This window comes from Prionailurus viverrinus, chromosome B3 (assembly GCF_022837055.1).
Source record: "Prionailurus viverrinus isolate Anna chromosome B3, UM_Priviv_1.0, whole genome shotgun sequence".
NCBI classification, from domain to species: Eukaryota; Metazoa; Chordata; class Mammalia; order Carnivora; family Felidae; genus Prionailurus; species Prionailurus viverrinus.
In genome coordinates, this window is record NC_062566.1 from 62,750,275 (window position 1) to 62,776,479 (window position 26,205).

The 26,205-nt window shown below is 37.4% G+C and overlaps 1 protein-coding gene and 1 long non-coding RNA gene across 5 annotated transcripts in view; one reads left to right on the plus strand and one right to left on the minus strand.

Annotated features, from left to right (window-relative positions):
* The window catches only part of LOC125168606 (uncharacterized), a 39,611-nt gene extending 20,702 nt beyond the window's left edge, over positions 1–18,909 (minus strand). The window contains exons 1-3 of one of the 3 annotated variants that reach the window (XR_007153217.1): positions 18,730–18,909; positions 11,781–11,875; positions 3,260–3,282 (exon numbers count right to left, since the gene is read on the minus strand). This is a non-coding gene — a long non-coding RNA (uncharacterized LOC125168606). Of the gene's footprint in view, positions 1–3,259; positions 3,283–9,032; positions 11,255–11,780; positions 11,876–18,729 lie in introns of those variants that run through there. The other 2 variants (XR_007153216.1, XR_007153218.1) reach the window with 2 other exon arrangements.
* The window catches only part of DPH6 (diphthamine biosynthesis 6), a 173,236-nt gene continuing 165,604 nt past the window's right edge, over positions 18,574–26,205 (plus strand). Inside the window, exons 1-2 of one of the 2 annotated variants that reach the window (XM_047863766.1) lie at positions 18,574–18,768; positions 23,616–23,710. In XM_047863766.1, the coding sequence (XP_047719722.1) occupies positions 18,746–18,768; positions 23,616–23,710 (118 nt within the window). In that variant the 5' untranslated portion in view covers positions 18,574–18,745. The remainder of the gene's footprint in view (positions 18,769–23,615; positions 23,711–26,205) is intronic. The other variant, XM_047863765.1, reaches the window with a different exon arrangement.

Genomic DNA, 26,205 nt, shown 5'->3' on the forward strand with positions numbered 1-26,205 from the left:
TGATAACCGATTCAATTTCTTCGCTGGTGATGGGTCTGTTCAAGCTTTCTATTTCCTCCTGATTGAGTTTTGGAAGAGTGTGGGTGTTCAGGAATTTGTCCATTTCTTCCAGGTTGTCCAATTTGTTGGCATATAATTTTTCATAGTATTCCCTAATAATTGTTTGTATCTCTGAGGGATTGGTTGTAATAATTCCATTTTCATTCATGATTTTATCTATTTGGGTCATCTCCCTTTTCTTTTTGAGAAGCCTGGCTAGAGGTTTGTCAATTTTGTTTATTTTTTCAAAAAACCAACTCTTGGTTTCGTTGATCTGCTCTACAGTTTTTTTAGATTCTATATTGTTTATTTCTGCTCTGATCTTTATTATTTCTCTTCTTCTGCTGGGTTTAGGCTGCCTTTGCTGTTCTGCTTCTAGTTCCTTTAGGTGTGCTGTTAGATTTTGTATTTGGGATTTTTCTTGTTTCTTGACATAGGCCTGGATTGCAATGTATTTTCCTCTCAGGACTGCCTTTGCTGCGTCCCAAAGCGTTTGGATTGTTGTATTTTCATTTTCATTTGTTTCCATATATTTTTTAATTTCTTCTCTAATTGCCTGGTTGACCCACTCATTCGTTAGTAGGGTGTTCTTTAACCTCCATGCTTTTGGAGGTTTTCCAGACTTTTTTCTGTGGTTGATTTCAAGCTTCATAGCATTGTGGTCTGAAAGTAAGCATGGTATAATTTCAATTCTTGTAAACTTATGAAGGGCTGTTTTGTGACCCAGTATATGATCTATCTTGGAGAATGTTCCATGTGCACTCGAGAAGAAAGTATATTCTGTTGCTTTGGGATGCAGAGTTGTAAATATATCTGTCAAGTCCATCTGATCCAATGTCTCATTCAGGGCCCTTGTTTCTTTATTGACCGTGTGTCTAGATGATCTATCCATTTCTGTAAGTGGGGTGTTAAAGTCCCCTGCAATTACCGCATTCTTATCAATAAGGTTGCTTATGTTTATGAGTAATTGTTTTATATATTTGGGGGCTCCAGTATTCGGCGCATAGACATTTATAATTGTTAGCTCTTCCTGATGGATAGACCCTGTAACTATTATATAATGTCCTTCTTCATCTCTTGTTACAGCCTTTAATTTAAAGTCTAGTTTGTCTGATATAAGTATGGCTACTCCAGCTTTCTTTTGGCTTCCAGTCGCATGATAAATAGTTCTCCATCCCCTCACTCTCAATCTAAAGGTGTCCTCAGGTCTAAAATGAGTCTCTTGTAGACAGCAAATAGATGGATCTTGTTTTTTTATCCATTCTGATACCCTATGTTTTTTGGTTGGCGCATTTAATCCATTTACATTCAGTGTTATTATAGAAAGATACGGGTTTAGAGTCATTGTGATGTCTGTATGTTTTATGCTTGTAGTGACGTCTCTGGGACTTTGTCTCACAGGGTCCCCCTTAGGATCTCTTGTAGGGCTGGTTTAGTGGTGACAAATTCCTTCAGTTTTTGTTTGTTTGGGAAGACCTTTATCTCTCCTTCTATTCTAAATGACAGACTTGCTGGATAAAGGATTCTTGGCTGCGTATTTTTTCTGTCTAGCACCCTGAAAATCTCGTGCCAATTCTTTCTGGCCTGCCAAGTTTCAAAAGAGAGATCAGTCACGAGTCTTATAGGTCTCCCTTTATATGTGAGGGCACGTTTACCCCTTGCTGCTTTCAGAATTTTCTCTTTTTCCTTGTATTTTGCCAGTTTCACTATGATATGTCGTGCAGAAGATCGATTCAAGTTACGTCTGAAGGGAGTTCTCTGTGCCTCTTGGATTTCAATGCCTTTTTCCTTCCCCAGTTCAGGAAAGTTCTCAGCTATGATTTCTTCAAGTACCCCTTCAGCACCTTTCCCTCTCTCTTCCTCCTCTGGGATACCAATTATGCGTATATTCTTTCTTTTTAGTGTATCACTTAGTTCTCTAATTTTCCCCTCATACTCCTGGATTTTTTTATCTCTCTTTTTCTCAGCTTCCTCTTTTTCCATAACTTTATCTTCTAGTTCACCTATTCTCTCCTCTGCCTCTTCAAGCCGAGCTGTGGTGGTTTCCATTTTGTTATGCATTTCGTTTAAAGCGTTTTTCAGCTCCTCGTGACTGTTCCTTAGTCCCTTGATCTCTGTAGCAAGAGAGAGATTCTCTGCTGTCCTGTATACTGTTTTCAAGCCCAGCGATTAATTTTATGACTATTATTCTAAATTCACTTTCTGTTAAATTATTTAAATCCTTTTTGATCAGCTCATTAGCTGTTGTTATTTCCTGGAGATTCTTCTGAGGGGAATTCTTCCACTTGGTCATTTTGGATAGTCCCTGGCGTGGTGAGGACCTGCAGGGCACTTCCCGTGTGCTGTGGTGTATAACTGGCGTTGGTGGGCGGGGCCGCAGTCAGACCTGATGTCTACCCCCAGCCCACCGCTGCGGCCACAGTCAGACTGGTGTGTGCCTTCTCTTCCCCTCTCCTAGGGGCAGGATTCACTGTGGGGTGGTGTGGCTCGTCTGGGCTACTTGCACCCTGCCAGGCTTGTGATGCTGGGGATCTGGCGTATTAGCTGGGGTGGGTAGGCAAGGTGCTCGGGGGCAGGAGGGGCAGGCTTAGATCGCTTCTCCTTAGGTGATCCACTTCAGGAGGGGCCCTGTGGCAGCGGGAGGGAGTCAGATCTGCTGCCGGAGGTTTGGCTCCGCAGAAGCGCAGAGTTGGGTGTTTGCTCGGAGCGAGCAAGTTCCCTGGCAGGAACAGGTTCCCTTTGGGATTTTGGCTGGGGGATGGGCGGGGGAGATGGCGCTGGCGAGCGCCTTTGTTCCCCACCAAACTGAGCTCTGTCTTCCGGGGGCTCAGCAGCTCTCCCTCCCTTTGTCCTCCAGCCTTCCTGCTTTCCGAGCAGAGCTGTTAACTTATGACCTCCCAGACGCTAAGTCGCGCTTGTTGTGGGAACACAGTCCGTCAGGCCCCTCCGCTTTTGCAAGCCAGACTCGGGGGCTCTGCTTGGCCGGCGAGCCGCCCCTCCGCCCCGGCTCCCTCCCGCCGGTCCTTGGAGCGCGCACCGCCTCGCCGCCCTTCCTACCCTCTTCCGTGGGCCTCTCGTCTGCATTTGGCTCCGGCGACTCTGTTCTGCTAATCCTCTGGCGGTTTTCTGGGTTATTTAGGCAGGTGTAGATGGAATCTAAGTGATCAGCAGGACGTGCGGTGAGCCCAGCGTCCTCCTAAGCCGCCATCTTGCCAATTCCTGACTTTTTCTTTCTTATAAGCTCTACAACAAAGAGATAGCCAACCCATCTCTGAATCTTTTAATTATCATTGTTGCCATGGTGATCAAATGACACAACCACATAATTTCCTCACGCCTTGCACCAGCTGACATTCCACCCAGTATCAATACCAGCAATTACTTGAGTAATTGTGTTGTCACTGCATGCCATGAATTACGTCTTATGACTTACCCTCTTTACTTAATTAACTTCTCAATTAACTTGTTCAAATTGAGCCACTTCATTTTTGCATGCCAATATGATCTCTTTCACAATGCTTCCCCAGTTACTTTACTTCTCAGTGTTCTTCATAGGAGTTCAAAATGTGGTTTATAAGTATTTAATACCAACAACTGAAAGGACCTTATGACAACATTCAATGAGAAAACAACCTGTTGAAGTAAAATAATTCCCTAAAAAATAAGAAATGCAGCTTGCATTTTAGCATTCAGATTACTTTGCCTTTCATTATTCATTCTTTCATTCATCACATATCTTTAAGCACTTCTTATGTACATGGCAAACAAGCAGGAACTGGAAATGTATCAGTAAAGAGGTATGTACATTCTTCTGTTTGCCCTCCCAAGTCCCATCCTTCATCCTTCGCTGCTTTGCTCTCTGTCTGTAAGGAGCTGATCTCTGTGAGCTATATCAACAGCCTTCCTCATCCTCTGACCTTCTGTGAGATTCAGTCAGTGGGAGGCTCCTGGTAGGAGATGGAGAAACAGACCAGGGTATTTCTTCCCCAGAGATTTCCCTTTTTTGGTGTACTATTGTAGAAGTATGATGTATTATTGTGGCTCCTATTGAGTGACTCCACTTCTATTGTTCTACAATAGAACAATTGTTCTATTGTTGTTCTATTGTGCTATTGTTGTAGTCTACAAAAAAATCTAACTGTACCATTTTCTTTCCTTCAGACATACAGATACTATTTTCTTCCTGATATTACTAGTTCCTGGGTGTCTCAACATCCCTGGGTGATTACTTAATCTTGCCAATAACGCGCAAAAAAAGTCCTTTCATTCAATTTCTTTCAAATTCCAGTTTCCTGCCATTAGCCTGACTGGTACAATAGAACAGGACATTCTTTGCCTTCATGAAACAAAGATTGTAGCAGGGAAAATAGACATTTAATATATTATAACTGGAAAGCCCAAGGTGCAATGGCACTGCCTGGAAGGATATCTTACCTAGCCTCCCATATCTGGGAAGGAATGCTGTATGAGATGTTAAATATCACATAGCCAAGAGTAAGTATGTGAGAATTTAAGTTTTGGCAAATACAGTCTTCTGTGTCTTTGCATCAAAGAGGTCTGTAAACTAAACCTATTTGAGAATCATGAAAAGTGACTACAAGTAAAAAAAAAAAAAATGCTAGTTTTGTAAGTGTTAGGATAAGGTAAATTTTGCCTAATTCAATTTCACAGTTAATTCTCTTTGATCTATCACCTTTAGAAACCATTCCTACACATGCTTGCCAGATTGCTGCTCATGTAAATTGGCAGGATTACATATTCCTTGAGATAACTCAGTGGCCTCCTAATTTCAGTGATCTTTAAAATCTCAGTGGTTTGCAATAAGAAAGGTTTACTTCTCAATGATGGTAAGTGTCCATCCCTAAACAGCTAAAGGCTCTGTTTCAAGACTTAGGCTTATGGAGCAATGACTGATGATTGCCAGTCTCTTGAAACAGGGAAAAGAGGATCAAAGAACTGTGTGCTGGCTCTTAAGGGTTCTTCCCAGAAGTGAATTCTGTCACCCCTGCTCATTTCATTGGCCAGAACAAATCACATGATCACTGAGCAGCAATGGATGGTCTCTCAGCAAGGGACTCCATAGGGAAGGAAACTAGAAAATTTAGTGAACAGTAACAAAAGCTACTACATCTAGTAGATGCAATTTTGCCAATGGATGGAAATCAGGTAGTCTTGAAAAGTCTTGATAAGCCTTAGGAAACAAGAGTCTTTTCTGTAAGATACAAAATTAATAATAAATATTCAATTAGGTCTAACTTATATGGGCAAAATATTCCCATCCATTCACACACATTAGTATTCTGCAATAATAGCATTAGAATATTTCAACTGAATGACAACACTTCATATGCATTTTAAAAGAGAGCAGAATTAAGGACATATAAATTTCCTTTTGCCTGAGAGAGGCAAAGGAGTCAGTAATAAAGAAAAAGAAAGAAAATCCTATAAATAAATCAGGTAGGTTAATTTATGTGTTCTTTATTAATTTATAACTCCATCTTTTTTCTCTCTATTTTTTTTTAATGTTTATTTATTTTTGAGAGAGAGACAGAGTGTGAGGAGAGGGAGGGCAGAGAGAGAGGGAGACACAGAATCCGAAGCAGGCTCCCAGGCTCTGAGCTGTCTGCATAAAGCCTGATGTGGGGCTCGAACTCTCGAATTATGAGATCAACCTGAGCTGAAGTCAGATGCTTAACTGACTGAGCCACCCTGATGCCCACTCCATCTTTTATTTTAAAAATATTTGAGATTTTAGAGAAAGATTCTTCCTAAATATTTTTATTATCAATATTTTGAGATATTGAATCAAATTAATACCCACTACAATTTTCCAAAGAACTTCTTACCTGTAAAAAGCATTCATTTTTCCAAGTCAAAATACAAAATTACATGTACTCAAAATAATTATGTTAAAATTATGTGTGTGTATGTGCAAACAAAAATTAAATATGGAAAAATTAAAAGAAATGTTTGTAAGGAGATACAGAAGAATATTCTTTTGTTTAATTTCTAGAATTATAATGCCAATTTCATGATAAATTATTTTAAGTATTCACTGTCTATTCATCATCAAACATCACTTATTATTTTCATTCCATCAATGTTTATATACTAAATTTTGCTTGCTTAAAAATCTTACCTATTTCATTTGTCATGTTTTTTATCGTAGATAAATTAAATCATACCAACTATATATGTTCTCCTTCCTCATACTTAAATAATTTTCAAATATCACTTATCTTGCAGGTATGTGCAGAGTATGTATCCTGTGTGTATGGGCTGAGATACACAGATGAGAAATGAAAAACAATATTAGAAATAAGTAAGCACATAATCCAATGTACACATTGCTAAACACAATAAAATTTTGGTAACCTACTAAAATTTTCTACAAAAAACAACACCAACATGCAGAAATCTTATTGATGAAATAAAAGCTCCAAGGGAAAAGGACCACAAATAAAACGTTGTTCAATCAAATTCTAATGTATTCTACAATTGTAAAGAAAATGCTCCAACTTTAAATTCTCCTTTCATATGCTAGTTTTTCCAGTTCTTCTTGCAAATTGCTCTACTTCAAAGAAATATCAGGTTTTCCATTAAAATAAACTAGTTTATTTAACTATTCCTGCTGCCATTGAGTCACCTTTTAGAATTTAGTTTGTTGGACTTTTGAATTCATCTAATTACTCAGAATTGCACAGCTGAACAGAGACAGTTATTCATAAGGCTTTACCTGAGCCATGAGATATTGCTCTGAATGATTGTAGGCTATATATGTTCCATGATGAAAAAGAAATGACAGATGGGCATGATGTTTATGATGCTCACAGTATTTTCAAAGCTGTGGTCGGCCACTTTCAAACGATTGATTTAGAGTCTAGGGCATTTATATGTTTGGACAATATTTTAGGGGAATAAAAATGGGTGTAATATTGAATCTGATGTCATCACATTTTAAGTTCATTTCACAGAGAAGTGCTTAATGAAGAAAATCAGTGGTTGAATATGTATTCTCTACATTTCTTGAGAACTGTTCCTTTCCAGTGAGATTCTCTAAGGAAGATTGTTTTCTTTTTTTAACGGATTATTATTACAGCTCTAGAAATTCAGAATGTGTGAGAGTATACACCATTACTTTTTCAAAATTACAGAGTAGACAGTTTTATGATTCTGAAACACATAATCTGGCTTGAAAGTCAGGAAACCTGGGTTCCAGTCCCAGCTTGGTCACTAACACACTGTGTAGCCAAGCACTAATCACCTGATATATCTGTTTCCGTTCTTTCATTAGTAAATTGAAAAGAAAATATTTTCTTCAACCTATTTCAAAGGGATATTATTAGGATATATGAAACAGAACTTGTTAAAGTACTTGGAGCTTGTCAAAAGAAGAACCATAAAACCACACTATAATTATAAAACTGTATATCCCACCAGATCGAAATATCTTCCTAAATAACAATAGCAATAAATAAAATTATAAAGAAAGAATATGGAAATAAACTTTTTGAATAGGGAATATTAAAAACATCAATTTACCACTTAAGAAACCTCTTAAGTCCTCTGATGCAATTTTATAGACAAAACATCTGGCAACGGAGATTGGAACTGGATGCAGATACTAGTCTTAGTTCCAGTGCATTGAATAGGTAACAATGAACTTCAAGAATTTCATCATCCATCTCCAACTTATTGAGACACCTTGAGAGCACAATCTATAAGACTTGGTTACAGACTGGGGAAACATCAGGGAGAAGGGGAAGTTAAGAATTACCTTGAATACTAAGTAGGTGGAGGATGGTGTCCTCAAAAAGTAACAAACTGGTAGAAATGTGAGTTGGAGTGACTCAGTGGGAGTGTAACATGTCAGGATATTGACCTTAGGTTTGAATGTGTGACATGTCAGGATATTGACCTTAGGTTTGAATGTGCTGGAGATGCAGGTGTCCCGAGTTCTTTAGTTACATCCCAATCATATTTTGGAGGAGTCTCACTTAGCCATGTTAGCTAGAATTTGGAGCACTAGTGTTCTTGATGGAGACCTTCCAAAAAACAGACTTTACCATAGTTTAGTTAATACTTTTTTTCCCCCTATACTTTACCATACAGCAGTTAAAAAGAATGAGATAAATACATATGTAGTGATACAGAATAATGTCCTAGATATATTTGGAAGAACAAAGTAGACGACAGTGAATACAGTATGCTCCCCTTGGTGAAAAATAAAAGTGATATATGCTTATATATTCATAAACTCATTCTGGAAAGATACAGAAAAATGGGTAATGTGTTGCCTCACAGGAAGGGATCTGGGGGACTGGAGATCTGAGGAAGCAGAGAGACTAATTTTATTCCTTACTCTGAAATCTACATTTTCTCATATATATGTATATAGCTTTTTTTTTTGACCAGTGTTTGCATAGTATATATCTTTTTTCCATCCTTTTACTTTTCATTTGTCTATGACTTCATATTTAAACAGTGTTTTTTGTAAACAGGGTAGTTGGGTCTTGCTTTCTTCTTGAATCTTTCAACCTGTATTTTAAGTGTTTGGACATTGACATTTAATGTGATTACTGATATTGTTAGATTTAAATCTACCAGCTTATTGTTTTGTTTCATTTTTCTCTTCTCCTTTTACTCTTTTTTTCTTACCTCCTTTTGGACTAAGTGAGCATTTTTATATGAATTTATCTTCATTCCTTCATGGCTTGTTATAAATATTGTTCTATCATTTGTAGTGTTTGCTTAAGAGTTTGCATGTGACAGATATTGTGACCAGTGCATTTATTAAAAAAATTTTTTTTAATGTTTATTCATTTTTCTGAGAGAGAGAGAGAGAGAGACAGAGTGCAAGCAGGGGAGAAGCAGAGAGAGGAGACACAGAACCAGAAACAGGCTCCAGGCTCTGAGTTGTCAGCACAGAGCCTGACATGGGGCTTGAACTCACAGACCATGAGATCATGACCTGAGCCAAAGTCAGTTGCTCAATCAACTGACCCACCCAGGCGCCCCATGACTAGTGCATTTATATATATTTAATCTTAATTTCATAAGGTAAGCATAGATATGCCTCTTTTATAGATCAAGGAAAAACATCTTGCTGAAATTACAAACCAATATCTCAGAACCAAAATTCAAATTCAGGTAAGCTGACTCCAAAACATATTTTTAGGAAAATATTGGAATACCTTTTTAATCTTTGATATGGTCAGAAGTCCATAAAAAGGACACAGGATAAACACTGAGTTGGTACTACATTTAAAATGGTTGAATATACACATGAAGACTTGAAAGGGATAAAGGGTCTAAATGTAAATAATTGTCAGAATTTGGCAATAAAATCAACATATACATTACTGTTATCCTTCTCTATGAAATTGAATCCAGTAAAACTCATCAATGAGAAGAAAAACAGAATAGTGAAGAAATTTACTATCTGCAGAAATAAAGTCTTACCCTTCAGGCAAAGTTTTAAAGTATGCTGTTGATAATATTAATGTGCAATGCAAATTTTCTTTCATATATTTATAACTGACTAGTGCCTGACATCAATACAATACTCAAAAATGTAAGTGTCACTAAAGATGATTTAGGAGGCTTTAGCTCCTCTATAATATCTAACACTAGCCTCAAATAAACTCACAACTTAAATAAGAGTATGCTTACTATACAAACACACTTTTAACTACATAGCCACTCCTAAAACATCTTTGATATAGAATTCCAGAACTCCCATTATTGGGGGAAAAGAATGTAAGAAAAGGATGTCTCCACCAACGGATGTAGACATTCTAGTCTCCTTCAAAGTTTAATTCCTACAGTACATATACTTATTCATATACAGATACGCATTTTGAGAAAGTGAATTAATGGGATATAATTTATCAGATAATAAAAATGAACTCTATCCTTACCAGTAACTTACCAATAATTTAAGGTATTAATTACATATAAAAATTTTAACCAATTTTAACTGTATAGTTTGATGAATTTTGGTAATCGCATAACTACTGTTACTAGCAATATGTAGAACAGCACTTTCACACTAAAATGTCTCCTCAAGGCCTTTTGCCCTTAATGACCTCTCCTCACCACTGACACCAGGCAACACTGATTCCCTTTCTGTCACTGGTAGCTTTGCCTTTTCTAGAATTTCATATCAAGGAAATCATACTTAATGCACTGTAGCTTGTTTTTGAAATCCGTTCATGTTGTGTGTATTGCTGAGCGCTATTCCATGGTATAATTTGTTTATCCACTTACCACTTGATGGAGATTGGGTTGCTTTCATTTTCTTATTATAAATAATGCTACGAACATTCACATTGTTTTTTTTGTTTTTTGTTGTTTTTTTTTTTTTTGCATAGACACATGTGTTTATTTCTCTGGGGTAAATACCTAGGACTGGAATTGCTGGGTCATAAGGTAAATTATGCTTAACTTTATATGGTACTGACAAACTGTTTTACAAGGAGGCTGTACCATTTTTGTATTCTTACTAACAGTGTATTAAAGTTTTGGTTTATCCATATCCTTGCCAACACTTAGTAATGTTAGTCTTTATAACTTCAGGTATTCTAGTGGGTATGTAGTGGTAACTCATTGTGGTTTTAATTTATCAAGCAATGTTTTGATGAAAGAATATTTCTAATTTGTGTTTTCCTAGTGGCAAAAGAATCAGCTGACTCATATACATTCTGGTTTATTAATGAGTCCTCCATGAAACTACATAGCTTCCATCAGTTCCCTACCATCTGGTCTACATTGGATAAATAGTAAAGTTGATTTCTAAAATCTATGGAGCTGAAGATCTATGGATCTACTCTTCATACTTTTCTGTAACTTCATCAGAGAATTGGCTCCCTGTGAGACCAACCCTGAAGCAGTGAGGTATCCCATCTCTCTTCCTTCCCTCCTTCCATTCTACCAATCATCTCTTCTTCCAACTATCATTGACTTTATTTACAAACATTTGCATTAATTTTAGAAAACCAAAACAATACAGAAAGGTATATATATGGAATCAAAAATTCAATTCAATTTTACCACTCAAAGACTGCCACCACCAACACGTTGATGATTTTTTTCCAGATCTCTCTTTATGTAAAATAACAACAGACTATGTAATTATGATGGTCTATTTAATTTAATTCTTACAACAACTAGGTGTGGTAGATCATATTTTAATCACATTTTACAGATAACAAAACTAAAAGAGAGAAAGAAAGAAAGAAAGAAAAAGAAAGTTTCAGTTAAGTAACTCAAAGTAACAAGCTTAGTAAGTAGCAGTTCCCACATTCAAATTGAGGGAGTCTGACTCCAGAGTACAAGTATTTAACCGTGATTCTGCACTGTCTCCCATATATATGCCCATGTGTACTTTTTGTATGTTAATGCAATTATACTACATTTCATGCTTATATTTGCATACTAACAAATATATGTATACATCACTCTTTATAATGACACATGATCTTCTACTGTATGGGTATACTGTGGTATATTTATCATGGTACATTTATTTAACCAGCCTCCTAATTATTGATATTCAATTTGTTTTCCATTTTTTAATACTATAAACAGCATCACGAGGAATATTCTGGTATATACACTTCTGTATTACTGTACAATTATCTTCTTAAGATAAATTCCTAGAGATGGGAATGCTTAGAGCACATGCACATTAAAGACTTAATGTGTAGTCCCCAATTGCCCTCTAGAACAATTGTACTTACTTCTCCAGCAACCAAGCATGAGATTGTTCCTTTCCCCGTATTCTTGCCAACATTGGTAACTTCACCAGCTTTTCTTCTTTGAAATCTTTGCTAACCTGACAGTTAAGAAATGAGATTATATGGTTATTTTATTTCATTTATTTATTAATGGAGCTAAATATTTAGCCTTTGAAAATACACAAGTAACACACATATATTCATCTAAGTCAAACAACATAGATGTATATGAATCAAAGAGTAGAAGTCCTATCTCTCATTTTTTCTCATCAGAAGTATCATTGTTAACAGCTTAGGATGTAACTTTGTTTTTTTTTTAATTTTTTTTTTTTTAACGTTTATTTATTTTTGAGACAGGGAGAGACAGAGCATGAACAGGGGAGGGGCAGAGAGAGAGGGAGACACAGAATCTGAAACAAGCTCCAGGCTCTGAGCTGTCAGCACAGAGCCCGACGCGGGGCTCGAACCCACGGACCGTGAGATCATGACCTGAGCTGAAGTCGGATGCTTAACTGACCGAGCCACCCAGGCGCCCCATAGGATGTAACTTTGTAAAGCCTTTAATATCTACTTACATATGTATGCATATATATATATATGTTTAATTTTCCTTCAGTACAAATGGAACATCTGCAACTTGCTTTTTATGCTGAAAATATGTCTTAAAGAATTCTTCATTTTTCTTTAACTGTTACACAATATTTCACTGTGCAGAGGGACCATAATTTATCGCATTCTGTTGATGAAATTTAAGATATATATATATAGTTCCTACTCTATATATACACATTTAGTTCCTACTCTAATTCCAGGACTGTTCTAGAAGTGAATAATACAAAGTTCCTGCCCTGATGAGATTTCCATTTTGCAAATAATGCTGCATTGGCACATACTTGTGTATTTTTGCACATATGAGTATAAGATACTTCTGTAGGAAAGGACATAAAAATTTTTAATTTTATAAATAAACATAATGGATTATCAATAAATGCTGGTTGAATAAAGGAATAAAGATAACTCTCTAAAGCTACTCTCTAAATTATAAAATTAATAATAAGCAGATATGCCTTATTTGGTGTGAAAAACAATTAAAATCTTAAAAATTAGTTTTCTGGGCATCTGGGTGGCTCAGTTGGTTAAGCATCAGACTTCAGCCCAGGTCATGATCTCATAGTGCGTGAGTTTGAGCCCTGCGTCCAGCCCTGTGCTGACAGCTCAGAGTCTGGAGCCTGCTTCCGATTCTGTGTCTCCTTCTCTCTGCCCCTCCCCAATTCATGCTCTATCTCTCTGTGTCTCAAAAATGAATAAATGTTTTAAAAAATTTTTAATTACTTTTCAACATTAAAACAAAAGGAGTTAACTAAAATGAAGATTTCTGTCATTTCTTGGAAAATCAGAAGGTCTGGTCCTTCTGATTGGGTCCACATTTGCACAGGGCAGCTGAAGCCAAGTGAGGAATGAGTAGTGGTTTGCCAAAGTCCCCACTATCCTGTTGTCTTATACCAGGCCACTTTACTCATTTATGTTACTCATATTATGTTACTCATTTATGTTACATTATGTTATGTTACCTGGCTCCTATAGCTTTTGAATTTCATGTTACCCATTATGAAGCAAAGAAAAAACATATTTAAAAGCAACAGAATGACTCTCAGCTCTGGAATGTTTAACAATGACTTCATACAACATATTAATTCATATAATACAACAATTTGTGTCTTTAAGAAAAAGCATTGGTCAGCTTGGGAGCACAGAAAAAGGAAATTCAGGAGGTGAATGATGGCATTGTCCTTCCAAACATATGTTGGAAACAGGATATTTTAGCCAGAAAACCAGCTGACCATTTCAGTGGCAGATAGAGTATAGAGGTTAAAAGCATAGACTTTAAAGTTAGACTGACTGGGTTGGAATCCTGGTTCTGACATTTACTAGCTATAGGACTTTGGGCAGTGCAATGGACTGAATGCTGAAAACCTAAAATCCAATGTGAGGGTGTTTAGAGGCGGGGGACTTTAGGTGGTAATTAGATCATGACATTGGACCCTCATGAATGGGAATAGTACTTATAAGAAGAGACTCTCTCCGCTCTGTAAGGATACAGCAGTCTGCTAACCAGGAAGAGCGCTCTCACTAGAACGTGACCATGGTGGCATCCTGAGCTTGGACTTCCCAGCCTCCAGAATTGTAAGAAATAAATGTCTGCTGTTTAAGTCACTGGGCTATGATATTTTTTTTTAAAGCAGCCCAAACTCACTAAGATAGGCAGATTATTTAGCTTCTTTCTACTCAGCTTCCTCATCTGCAAGTGGGAATGACACTGTATCCTACTTCATAGATTTGCCGCGATATTTAATTGAGTCACCATACATAAAATACTTAGAGGAGTGCCCGGCCCATATAAGCTGCCATTACTAATATAGATGGATCAGATACTCATATAATGATGCCCTTAAGTTTATGCTTCAAATAAGTACTTAATTCTTTTTTTCCTAAGTTCTTACCAAGAAACCTTCCGATGGCTTCCTGATACGGCACAATGAAATCCTTCAGGCCTCTGAGAATAACTACCTGCAGAGTTTTTGATTTGATTATCTGAGTCTTTATCAATCAGTACATCACTGAGATGTGCTGCCAGGAAAGCAGAATTCAGTGACAGCTTGCAACTTTTTATTACCAGCAACAGTGTTTGGCTATGGAGAGTTTCTTTTAAGTACCCTGGCAAAGGATTGAAATTATTTTGAGTTTGATTTCCTATTCACCTATTTTGTTGGTTCTACAAATGAATCCATAGTCACTCATATGTAAGAGCTTGAGACTGCAGGAAGTGAGCTCTCAATGCCTTTAAAATGCGAATCTTGGACAAGTCATTTCAGTATAATAAAAAGTAATTACTTTATACTGATATAAAATTTATTAACTTGTTGACATTGACTAGGCTGCAGTAACCTTTACACTATCCATATAGAATTCTATGCACATAGAGGTCTTGCTAGGCCAACTTTTCTTGACGTTTCAACAAATTATTATAGGCAAATGGATATTACTAATTAAAAATAAGTTTTCCCTATTAACTTATGAGTCTTCTTAAAAACACTTTGTCAGCATTCCATGAGTACACTACTAGGTTTAAGATTAATATATTGTTTTTGATTTAAATTAAAGCATTTTAAAATACTGTTTATATTAACAATATATTATAATATATTATATATTATTTAATATATAATATATAATTTAATATACATTATATAATTATATATAATATATAAATTATTAAATTATTATATTAAATTATATTAATTAATTAATTATTAAACTATTATATAAATTATTAAATTAATTATTAAAATAAAATATATTATAAAATTATATAATATATATTAACAATATATTAAGATTAATATATTGTTTTTTATTTAAATTAAAGCATTTCTTTAAAATACTGTTTATTATTTAGATTTTTCACAAATTCAGATGGACTCTCCTTCAAATATAATTCTAAGTGTGAACGAACCCTTCATTCTACATTTCTTACTCCAAAGGGACACGGTGTGAAACAAGTAGTGTAAACATTGCTGCCCCTCATTATGTGACTCTGTGAAAGCCATTTTGCCTCAGTGTGGCAGTCATGGAGGTGACCCACTCACATATCCTTTCAAAAACACCTGCTGCAGGAAGCATGGATGACAGACACCTTTCAACTGCCACACTTTTGGATCCACTATGGAATTCATCGAAGGCCATGCCTTTCCAGGCTGCTCCCAGACTTGGATTGAACACAGAGAGGATACTAACCTGGCCTTTCTTATCTGCAATGACTCTACTAGCAGTGCTCACTCTATAAGCAAAGAATCCCATCCAGCAGAGTATTCATAAAAAATAAAAAAAAAAAACCCACTTCACAGAGAATGAGGTACAGAAGTGGGCCCATATCCATGAAATCTAATTGTTGTATCACATACTGGACTATTTACATGAAGCTGGTCTTATAGAGTACTGGAAAGGCCTACTGAAGTAACAGCTAAATCAGCAGCTGAAAGACAATACTCTACAGTGAAGGTGCACCATTCCTCAGGATACAGTATAGGCACTAAGTCAGAAATCTCTGTATGGCAGTGTGTTTCCAATAGGAAAGCTATCTGGATCTGGGAACCAAAGGGTGAAAGGAAGAACAGCTTCATTTACAATCACTCCTGATGACCCACTGGGGAACATTGTGTTTCACCTCCCACAACTCTGGGCTGGGCAGAGTTAGCAGTCCTAGTCTTTAAGGTTTTCTCTCTTGCCAGGGGGTACAACACTGATATATTGAACTAGAAGATATTTAGTAGTAGGGCATTTTTAACCCTTTGCAGGGGCAGGCAACCAAGGATACTTGACTCTGATTAGCAAGAAGAGATGGGACTGCTTTCACACAGTAGAGACGAGGAAGAATACAGGTGGAGCACAGGTGGTCAACTTGGGTGCCTCTTGACATTCCCTTGCCCAATGATAACTGTGAATGGACACATGCAACAACCCCAGAGTAAGAAGGATATGATGACCAAAGTCTACAACCCCTTAGGAATGAATGTTTAGGTCCTATCACGTCTATTCCTCAATCCCCTAGCTCTTCTTTTCTGCCGAGTACAGGGAAGGCACCTTCTATGAGGGAGTTTTATCCCTTATTTTCAGGAATAAAGAGGGTCAGAGTGCCCTTCCCATGTCTGCTATTTCTCAATGCCTTTAATTTAAAGTAATCAATACATTGAAGCAACATATTTTGGTGTGACATGCTCTAAACTCCTCCTGTTTTGTTGCCTGTTTGTAAGGTCCAACTGTTCTTCCTGCTCTGTTTTGCCCATCTTTGAAATTCAGTCCTCATTGTAGCATCTACCCTGTGGGTTCAATTCATGGGGCCCTTGCTATAGGCATCACATAACTTGTTACTTTCAAAATATGCCATCTTGTATTGCGAATATCTGTTTAATGTATTTGTCTTATCTCCCCAACTAGACAACAAATGCTTTAAATAGTTGACTCATTTGTTAAATACCCACCATCTCATAATTTTAAAAATGCATCACTTTAATAATTTATTTTTTTATTTTTATTTTGGAGAGCACACAGATGAGCAGGGGAGAGGGGCAGAGGGATATATACACACATACACATACATATATATGTATATATATATATAAATATATATATATATATATATATATACACAGCATATACACACACACACACACACACACACACACACACACACACACACACAGAATTCCAAGCAGCCTCCATGCTCAGCAGAGCCAAATGGGGGGCTTGATCCCAGGACCCTGGGATCATGACCTGAGCTGAAATCAAGAGTCGGCTGCTCAATTGACTGAGCCACCCAGGGGTCCAATAAAAATGCATCATTTTAGATGGTGAAACTGGTATGCAGACTGTCATTGCTGTAGTCACTCATCATACCAAGAGTACTGGAGTTAATGAGAATATTATAGTATAATAAAATTGAATGATTATTTTATGCTGGGCATGATTCTAAATTCCTTACATATATTAATTTAATGCATGACATTAGTATCATCCTTCATGGTTTTCCTTCTTTCATAACTCATATCTAACCCATCCAATTCAATGAACTCTACTTCCAAAATAGACCTGGAATTCTCTTACTTCTGCCCAAATTCACTAGCACCATCCTGGTTCCTGGCTCCACCGTGTCTCTCTTCAATTACTGCAATAGCCTCACCATAGGTAGGTGTATTCTTAAAACAGCACAGTGTAATCTTTTAAAAGTTTTAAGTCAGACTTCTGTCCCAAACCCTACAGTGGCCACTGACTTCACTCAAAATAAGACAAAGTTCTTTATGGCTTACAAGACCCTATATATGATCTTCCTCCTCCCTCCATCACTGGAACCTCATCTCGCTGTACTCTCTGCCTCACAGTACTCTCAGAGCTGCTCTGCTCCCACATGGGCCAGCCTTGTTCCTCTACAGACACCTAATATACCTGGGGCCTTGGTTCTAGCTTTTCCTTCTACCTGGAGCACATCTCCAGTCATACACAGCTATCGCTTTGAGTTGGCTCAAATCTCACCTTCCCAGAAGTCCTATCTTGCCTTTTAATTCTGCAACTTGCCCTTCTGCCTCCTTCCTGATTCCTCTCAATCTCTAATTTTTTTTTCATACCACTTACCACTTTTTAAGATATTACAGGATTTTTTTAACCTGCATGTTGTCTGCTCTCCTCACCCCTATATAAACTTCAGGAAGGTAATGATCCTTGTTTTATTCATGAATGTATCCCAAAGAGCTTAAAACAGTGTCTGGTACATGAAAGGCATTCAATAAATACTTAGTGAATGATTCTGCAAGGCCAAGGCTCTTTCGGCTTCTACGGTGCTGTATTTACGCAAAGGGCCGAACCCCAGGGAGCTTCGAGCTTCACAGGGGTAGTTTCAGGTTTAGATTTGTAATACAAAGGAGATATTAGGTTAAAAAAACACTAAAGGGTGCAGTTAGTTTCTTGCAGGTGGCTGAGGCAGTGAGGGCACACTTCCTCTCCCTTTACATGTTCCAAGTGTTTCCATTTGCAGCCTAAGTGATTTTGAACGTTCTCTTGCCGAAACAAATCCACTACCACCGCATTTGGGCTTGGCGACGCGGACCCTGCCCTTTCCCTGGCAGCTTCAGTGCCCTCACTTAGGTGGTCAGGCCGCGCCTAAACATCATTTTTTTCCTGGGCCAGGAGGGCTCTGTCACAGGGACAAGGCGCCGACGTGCCGCCTCCTCCGTGGTCAGGTGTCCCACAAGGCAGCCTCAGAGGTCGCAACGCCCCGCCGCTGACAGGCAGCGAGGCGAACACCCGCGCCAGGCCCCGCGGCGCGTCACGGCCCGCGGCGGCTGCGGCGGCGACTTCCCAGCTTCCCCCCCCCCCCCCACCCCGCGCCCGTCGCACGCACGCGTACTGCGCCCAGCATGAGGGTCGCCGCTCTGATCAGGTAACGCGGCGCGGGTGCCGCCTTCCTCCTCCCCTGCCGGCCTCTCATCCTTTCCTGCTGGTAAACGGCAGCTACCGCCGCCGCCTTCGGCGGCGCGGAAGAGTGTCTGTGCAGGAACCGCGTGTCCGGGGGCCCAGCGGCTCCTCCCGGCCACAGGAAGAGGCGGAGTTTTCGGGCTATTGCTCGGCCCCTCCCGCGGCCCTGGACCGAGGCTCTTCAGTCTGTCAGCCCCTGGCTCTGATTTTCTGGCCCTCATACGTGAATTCACATTGGGTTCACCAGGGGAACTTGAAAACCCACCCTTGTCTGGGTCTCACTGGCAGAGCGCTGGTTTCATTACTCTGACAAGGTTCCGGGTCGGATTCTTAAAAAGTGTAATGGGCAGTGAAGTTTGAGAGCCAACGGCTTCAGTTCCACTTACTCAGACCTCTTCTGCAGTTCCTTGTCTTTCTGCGCCGACTTTGGTCCGCCTTCCTCCGGGGGCTGTTACTAGCTCCGCCCCCTCCCGCTTAAGGCCACTTCTCCCTCGCCTGCAGTCCCACCTTCGACTGGTTTGGTTTTGACCAAGGTGTATTTTACCTTGGGGCTCAAGTACAGAGAAAGGGTCTCTTCCCTCGGGATGAAGATGGAATTGTATCAGTGTTATCCTAAATCCAGTTGCTTTTGATATAGACACCTGCTTTTAGATTGACGTATGGTAACATACTCCATTACAAAAGAAGTTTGAAATTTATAGTAGCGCAACTTATTTAGGTGTCTAAAAAAGTGAGTCCTGTGATAACCAAAGACAGACTAGTCTATACTTTTTATTATTTATTTTTCTTTCTTATTTTTTAAAATTTACATCCTAATTAGCATATAGTGCAACAATGATTTCAGGAGTAGATTCCTTAGTGCCCCTTACCCATTTAGCCCATCCCCCCCCCCCACAATCCCTCCAGTAACCCTCAGTTCTCCATATTTATGAGTCTCTTCTGTTTTGTCCCCCTCCCTGTTTTATATAAGGGAAGGGAAAGACAGACTAGTTTAAATGTTTCTATGTGCAATATGTAAACTGAAGCAAAGATAAACATAGTAACATTAAAAAGGGAATTTAGACTACAGTACATGTATATTTGATGAGATTAGGACCTGTATAGAGTGTCTGAGATACATCACAACAAACTTTTCTTTTGTAAGCCCATTGAAGATTTGATAAACGTTTTTGTTCAATGCCCTAGTTAATACTGCTTAACAATAGTGACCTATTAAGAATGCTTAATGTTACATTCTAATCCTTTCTGCAGTGACTGGAATATTCCAATGCCATTTTTATGACTTTATAACGTCAAAATAATTATTGATATTCAGTAAAGTTTTTTTTTTTTTAATTTTTTTGATGTTTATTTTTTATTTTTGAGAGAGAGCACAAATGGGGGAGGGGCAGAGAAAGCAGGACACAGATCCACGAAGCAGGCTCCAGGGTCTGAGTTGTCAGCAGAGAGCCCGATTCAGGGCTTGAACCCACAAACCATGAGATCAATGACCTGAGCCAAAGTCGGCCGCCCAACCGACTGAGCCACCCAGGCGCCCCAGTAAATTTTTTCTGTTAAGTGAATGATTAATCTCTGACCACTGTGATCTTCATGATCAGATAGATAAGAATAAAAAGTAGTCCAGGAAATGAGTAATTTACATCATATGCAATTTGCCAAAAGTTTAACCATTGAAGTAAGACACACCAACTGAAGATTCAGATCCTGGCGACATTGATAAAAGATTACTATAATCCATTACAGTAAATATTCAGTAATGTGTATATATTACTTTTATGGTAAAAAAGCAAATTACTAAAAAACGTCAATGTTGGAAAATTCTTGCTAAATGTAAGATCTGTATAAATGTTAGGAGACATGCTATAAGTATGAATATATAACAATTTATATATAAGAATATGAATGCATACATAAATATACATTTATATGAATATACATTTGAATATATATGAATTTAAACTTAAATACGGTGAATCTATTTGTAACGTATCGTGTGTGTGTGTGTGTGTGTGTGTGTGTGTACTAAAATGAGAGATGGGATATATTTGTGTGCTTTAAGGGATAAGTGAAACCAAGATTCTCACATATCTTTAGAGCATAAAGAACATTATTCTTCTTATACACAAAAGATTGACTTCTTCAATTTTACAGTTGAATGACACCTTGAGGATTAGCTAAACCATTCTCTGGTTTTATAATGAAGCATGTAAACCCAAGCACATTGAGTAATTTCACTTAGTATACCAGAGGTGGGAATTAAAATTCTAATCTATAGGACTTTTCACCTAACATATGCTTAGGTACTTTGTAATGTTCTAAGAGGCAAGTAAGTTGCTCAGCATTTTCAAAACCTTTTGTTCTTACAGTATTTTTTGGACACTAACATTCCATAGAGCACAGTTTAGGAAATGCTATTTTAAAGCCATATTTGAAATTTTAACGTATTTACAAATGAATTATAAAGCTAAGTTCTGATTATAGGTGTAAACTCTTTATTATTTTTTTTAAGTTTATTTATTTTGAGACAGAGAGTGGGAGCAGGGGAAGGGCAGAGAGACAGAGAGGGAGAATCTCAAGCAGGCTCTACATTGTCATCGTACAGCCCAATGTGGGGCTCTAACCCACAAAACTGTGAGATCATGGCCTGAGGTGAAATTAAGAGTCAGAGCTCAACCCCCTGAACCACCCAGGTGCCCAGGTGTATACTCTTTAATCTTTAATAATCTAAAGAATTAGAATTGTGGTTTTATGCACATAAATCTTTAATATTCTAAATATTCTAAAGAATTGGTGAAATCTTTTTGTCCTGAGAAAATAGAGCAGTGAAGTTCAATAGGGGAAGTTGTGGAAGATTTAGGGGAATATCAGAGTCTGAGGAAAGGGAGCATGATGTATAACTTCACCATGCCCCTTGTGGTCTCGCCTTGAGAAGTTCTGGAATGACCATTGTTATTGATTAGAAGAATGCGGTAGAGGCAGATAAATGTTGGCAACTAAAATAAAAGGCCAAAGGTCCAGTTTCTAGGACAAGCAGTCTCTTTTTAAAAGTTTCTTGGTCTATGAACAGGTCTCAAGTGCCTGGAGGGGCACCTGCAGATCTTAAGCAAAGATTGGAAAGAATGGAACAGTAGGGAAAAAAGGGAGGTAATGATAAAGTAAAGGAAGAAACACGTACAATGAAAGGCAGTAGAGTTTTATTTTTTTAATTTTATTTGTTTAATTTAAATCCAAATTAGTTAGCATATAGTGCAACAATGATTTCAGGAGTAGATTCCTTAATGCCCCTTACCCATTTAGCCCATCCCCCCTCTGACAACCACTCCAGCAACCCTGTTTGTTTTCTGTATTTATATTATTGTAAATAGTATAATTATTTATCCCTGTTTTTATATTATTTTTGCTTCCCTTCCCTCATGTTCATCTGTTTTGTCTCTTAAAGTCCTTATATGAGTGAAGTCATATGATTTTTGTCTTTCTCTGCCTAATTTCACTTAGCATAATACCCTCCAGTTCCATCCACGTAGTTGCAAATGGCAAGATTTCATTCTTTTTGATTCCCAAGTATATGCCATTGTATATAAATACCACCTCTTCTTTATCCACTCATCCGTTGATGGACATTTGGGTTCTTTCCATACTTTGGCTATTGTCGATAGTGCTGCTATAAACATTGGGGTGCATGTGTCCCTTTGAAACAGGATACCTGTATCCCTTGGATAAATACCAAAGTAGCTGCACCAGTTTGCATTCCCACCAGCAATGCAAAAGAGATATTCTTTCTCTGCATCCTCACCAACATCTGTTGTTGCCTGAGTTGTTAATGTTAGCCATTCTGACAGGTGTAAGGTCGTATCTCATTGTGGTTTTGATTTGTATTTCCCTGATGATGAGTGATGTTGAGCATTTTTTCATGTGTCATTTGGCCATCTGGATATCTTCTGTGGAGAAGTGTCTATTCATATCTTTCGGAGAGGCAGTAGAGTTTTAAACCAAAATAAAGGTTGCCATTCAACCTTGTTATAGATGAACTTGGCATAGAGGTTGCCATTGGCATAAAGGTTGCCATTCAGCCTTGTTATAAATAAACCACTTGTCTTGACTAAGTGATTTGCCCTTGCCTTAGGTAGATTTGGTATGAGAATTTAGAAGTTCCTTTCAATCTGTTTATTAGATCTAAGGCTCAAGCCTTGTCCTGCCATCATCCATATAGTGATAGCTAAAGTACTGATGGTATTGATGTTTAACTTCATCAGTGTAATTCAGCATTTTGTTTTCTAGCTCTATAGAATGTGAACCCACCATGGCCATCAAACTGTCTTTAGATTGGGTCTCAGATCTTTAATTTGAGCCTTTAATTGGTGATGGTGGTCAGTTTTTAGATTTCTTATAGTAAAACAGAATAGACTGTTTTCTACTTTTCCATAGAAAATTTTATCTAAGGAATATATGTAATAGCTGTTTAGCTAGAATTTACAATTAAATCATATTTTTAATTTTCAAAGCACTTTGTATATAAAGGAGAGCCACTGTTATAAACCAAAGAGACCAAAGAGTTATCATATTTTATTTAGAATGGTCTTTGTTATCCTGGCACATAATTTCACAAGCTCTTGTCAGTAGCAACCTTAGGCATTCAGATGCATTTGTTTAGTTTGCTTCTGCTATGGAAATTAGATGTGGTCTTTTGTGTTTTAATTCTAAAGCAGTTCCTGAAGTATTCTGAAAAGTCGAATAAGTATATTTTGATATCTAATGATTCTATGTTCAATAATGGTCAATAACCTGATATTTATCTCTTTATTTCTTTTTAAGTGGTGGGAAGGACAGCTGTTATAATATGATGCAGTGCATTGCTGCTGGGCATCAGATCGTTGCTTTAGCAAATCTAAGACCAGCTGAAAACCAAGGTAAGTGTATGATACACTTACTGGGAAGTTCTCTAAATGACTGAAACTCCCAACTTCATAATTGCATTCTATTGTATGCAGTATGCAAAGACAAAAATGGAACTAATATATATTTAGCACCTAATTAGATGCTAGGTTCTATGCTAAGTGTCTTTAATTGCATATCCTTTATTTCTCTTAAGAACTCCTAGACAGTTTTATTAGACAGAGATACTGAAACTCATAGTTTTCTAAATTTCTCCAAGGTACGTAACTAGAATAAACTTGTAGACCTGAGGCTTGAACCCTTGAACCTCCTTACTTCAGAGTGTACTGCTCTTCCACCACAGCACATTCCAAGTATTGTAAGCAATGTACAGGTGAATAAGATACACCTTCTAGGAGAGTGGAAAGTAAGACATATAATGATAAATGATCCATCTTACATGTACGCTAAACATGTAAGACTTGAGAGAAGCATAAAGCAGTACATTTCCACTTTTTATTTGCCTGTGATAACAAGGGCATCCACAAATAACCCACAGATCTCATGTAAGCTGTTTTTTTTTTTTTTCAGTTTTCTTCCCAATGAAATTTCCGTAATTAGAAATTTTCCCCCCGTGACCTTGTCTGTGTCCAAGTTTCCCCTTTTGATAAGGACACAAGTCATATTTGGATTAAGAGACCACCCTAATGATCTTATTTTAACTAATTACATCTGCAGTGACCCTACTTGCAAATAAAACCACATTTTGAGCTATGGATATTAGGATTTCAGGGAAAGAATTTGAGAGGGACACAATTCAACCTTCGATAATTTCTTTTATTTTTACTGAGATATAACTGCCATATAATATTGTATTAGCTATAGGTGTACAATGTAATGATTTGGTATATGTATATATTAAGACATAATTACCACAATAAGATTAGTTAACATCTATCACCATGCATAGTTGTACTTTTTGTTACGATTAGAACTTAAAAAAAAAGGAAAATATTCACCAATTTGCCTTTTATACTCTTCTATTATACCCATATAATTATAGATATTAACCGCTAAGGTATAATAGGGAACGATTTACACTTGTCTGACTTTATTTAATACTACTCCACATGGCTCTTCTAGTAAGAGCTTTTTATCATCCCCTTTACTCAGCTTTTTTGAAGACCATGCTTTGGCTCTATTGTTATTTTAGGATGAATTAAATGAGTAGTATATGTAAAAACACTAATTAGAGTTCCTGGCATGAAGTAAGCATCCAGTAAATTTAGTTGAATCTGAATCTAGTGCTAAATATGTCCCTTTTTTTCCCTCCCTCCCTCCCTCCCTCCTTTCCTTCTTTCCTTCCTTCTCTCCTTCCTTCCCTCACTCCCTCCCTCCCTCCCTCCCTCCTCAAGGCTGCCAGTCTGTTGAATTTTTGTTTTTTATATCATTTTACAGTTATTTTCTATTTATTTTGTCTTTGATTTTTATCCCCAAATAGACTGCTTATTCTTGAGAGGAGAGATTATGTCTTCTATGTTTCTTTAGTTGCGCCTTAGTACTTGGGACTGCTCTATGCCTCTATAGTAGGCATTCACTCAATTATTGGTGGACAGATGAATAATGAACTAACTAGAATTAGGCCTGGAATATCAAGCAGTTATTTCAGTCAGATATCTGAATTTTCTTTATTTCACACTTAAGACCCAAGTAGTGCTGGAAGTGAAGTGGGAAGGTAGAGATTTGAAATATTTTATAGGAAGAAATAGAAAACAGGTCTTGTAAAGGATCAAGGGTAAACACACAGTCTAGGATTTTGCACTAGGGTTTCAATGATGAATAATATAACAGCATTTAAGGATGCTTGGAAATGACCTCCTTTTTCTGACTTTAAATAATACAGAGAAAACTCTTTGACTAAGCTTGAATGGAAACTGTATTGTAACTTCTATATTATAAAAGAAGAAGCAGACTTTTGTTGCAGCCTTATGTTCTGTTACTAAAGGGAAAAAAAACTTCCCTTATTCCTTCTGGCTAAGCAGGCAAGTGGGTTTTTTAAGCTTTCTATCTGAGAGGTCTTGGTATTTAAAAAACAGAAATTTATATAATATATATAATGATATGATTTTTCTACCTGGAGTTTCTATCTTGTTTTAAACTTCTCTACGTGAATTAGTATAGTTACATTTTATTGAATCGTTGATGTATAATCTTCCATGTGTTCATGGTTCACTGGCAGGGTGGATAAGATGATAAAGTGTATCTCTAAATTATACTTCAGAATGGTATGGAGACATTTACTTAGAATATTGCTAGAAAAATTCAACAGTAAATGGAATTAAAATATTATGAAGTAAAAGCTGGGAAAAAAAAATCAGCTGAAACTGTAGGGGAAGAGAGTAGATGGCTGTGGGTTGGTAAATGGAGAGGATTTAGCTAATCTTGATTTAAAGTCAGCAGGAAATTGGTGATTATTGAATGATTCATTGATTGACTTATTTTTTCCCCAAACATGTTGTAAAAGGAACTG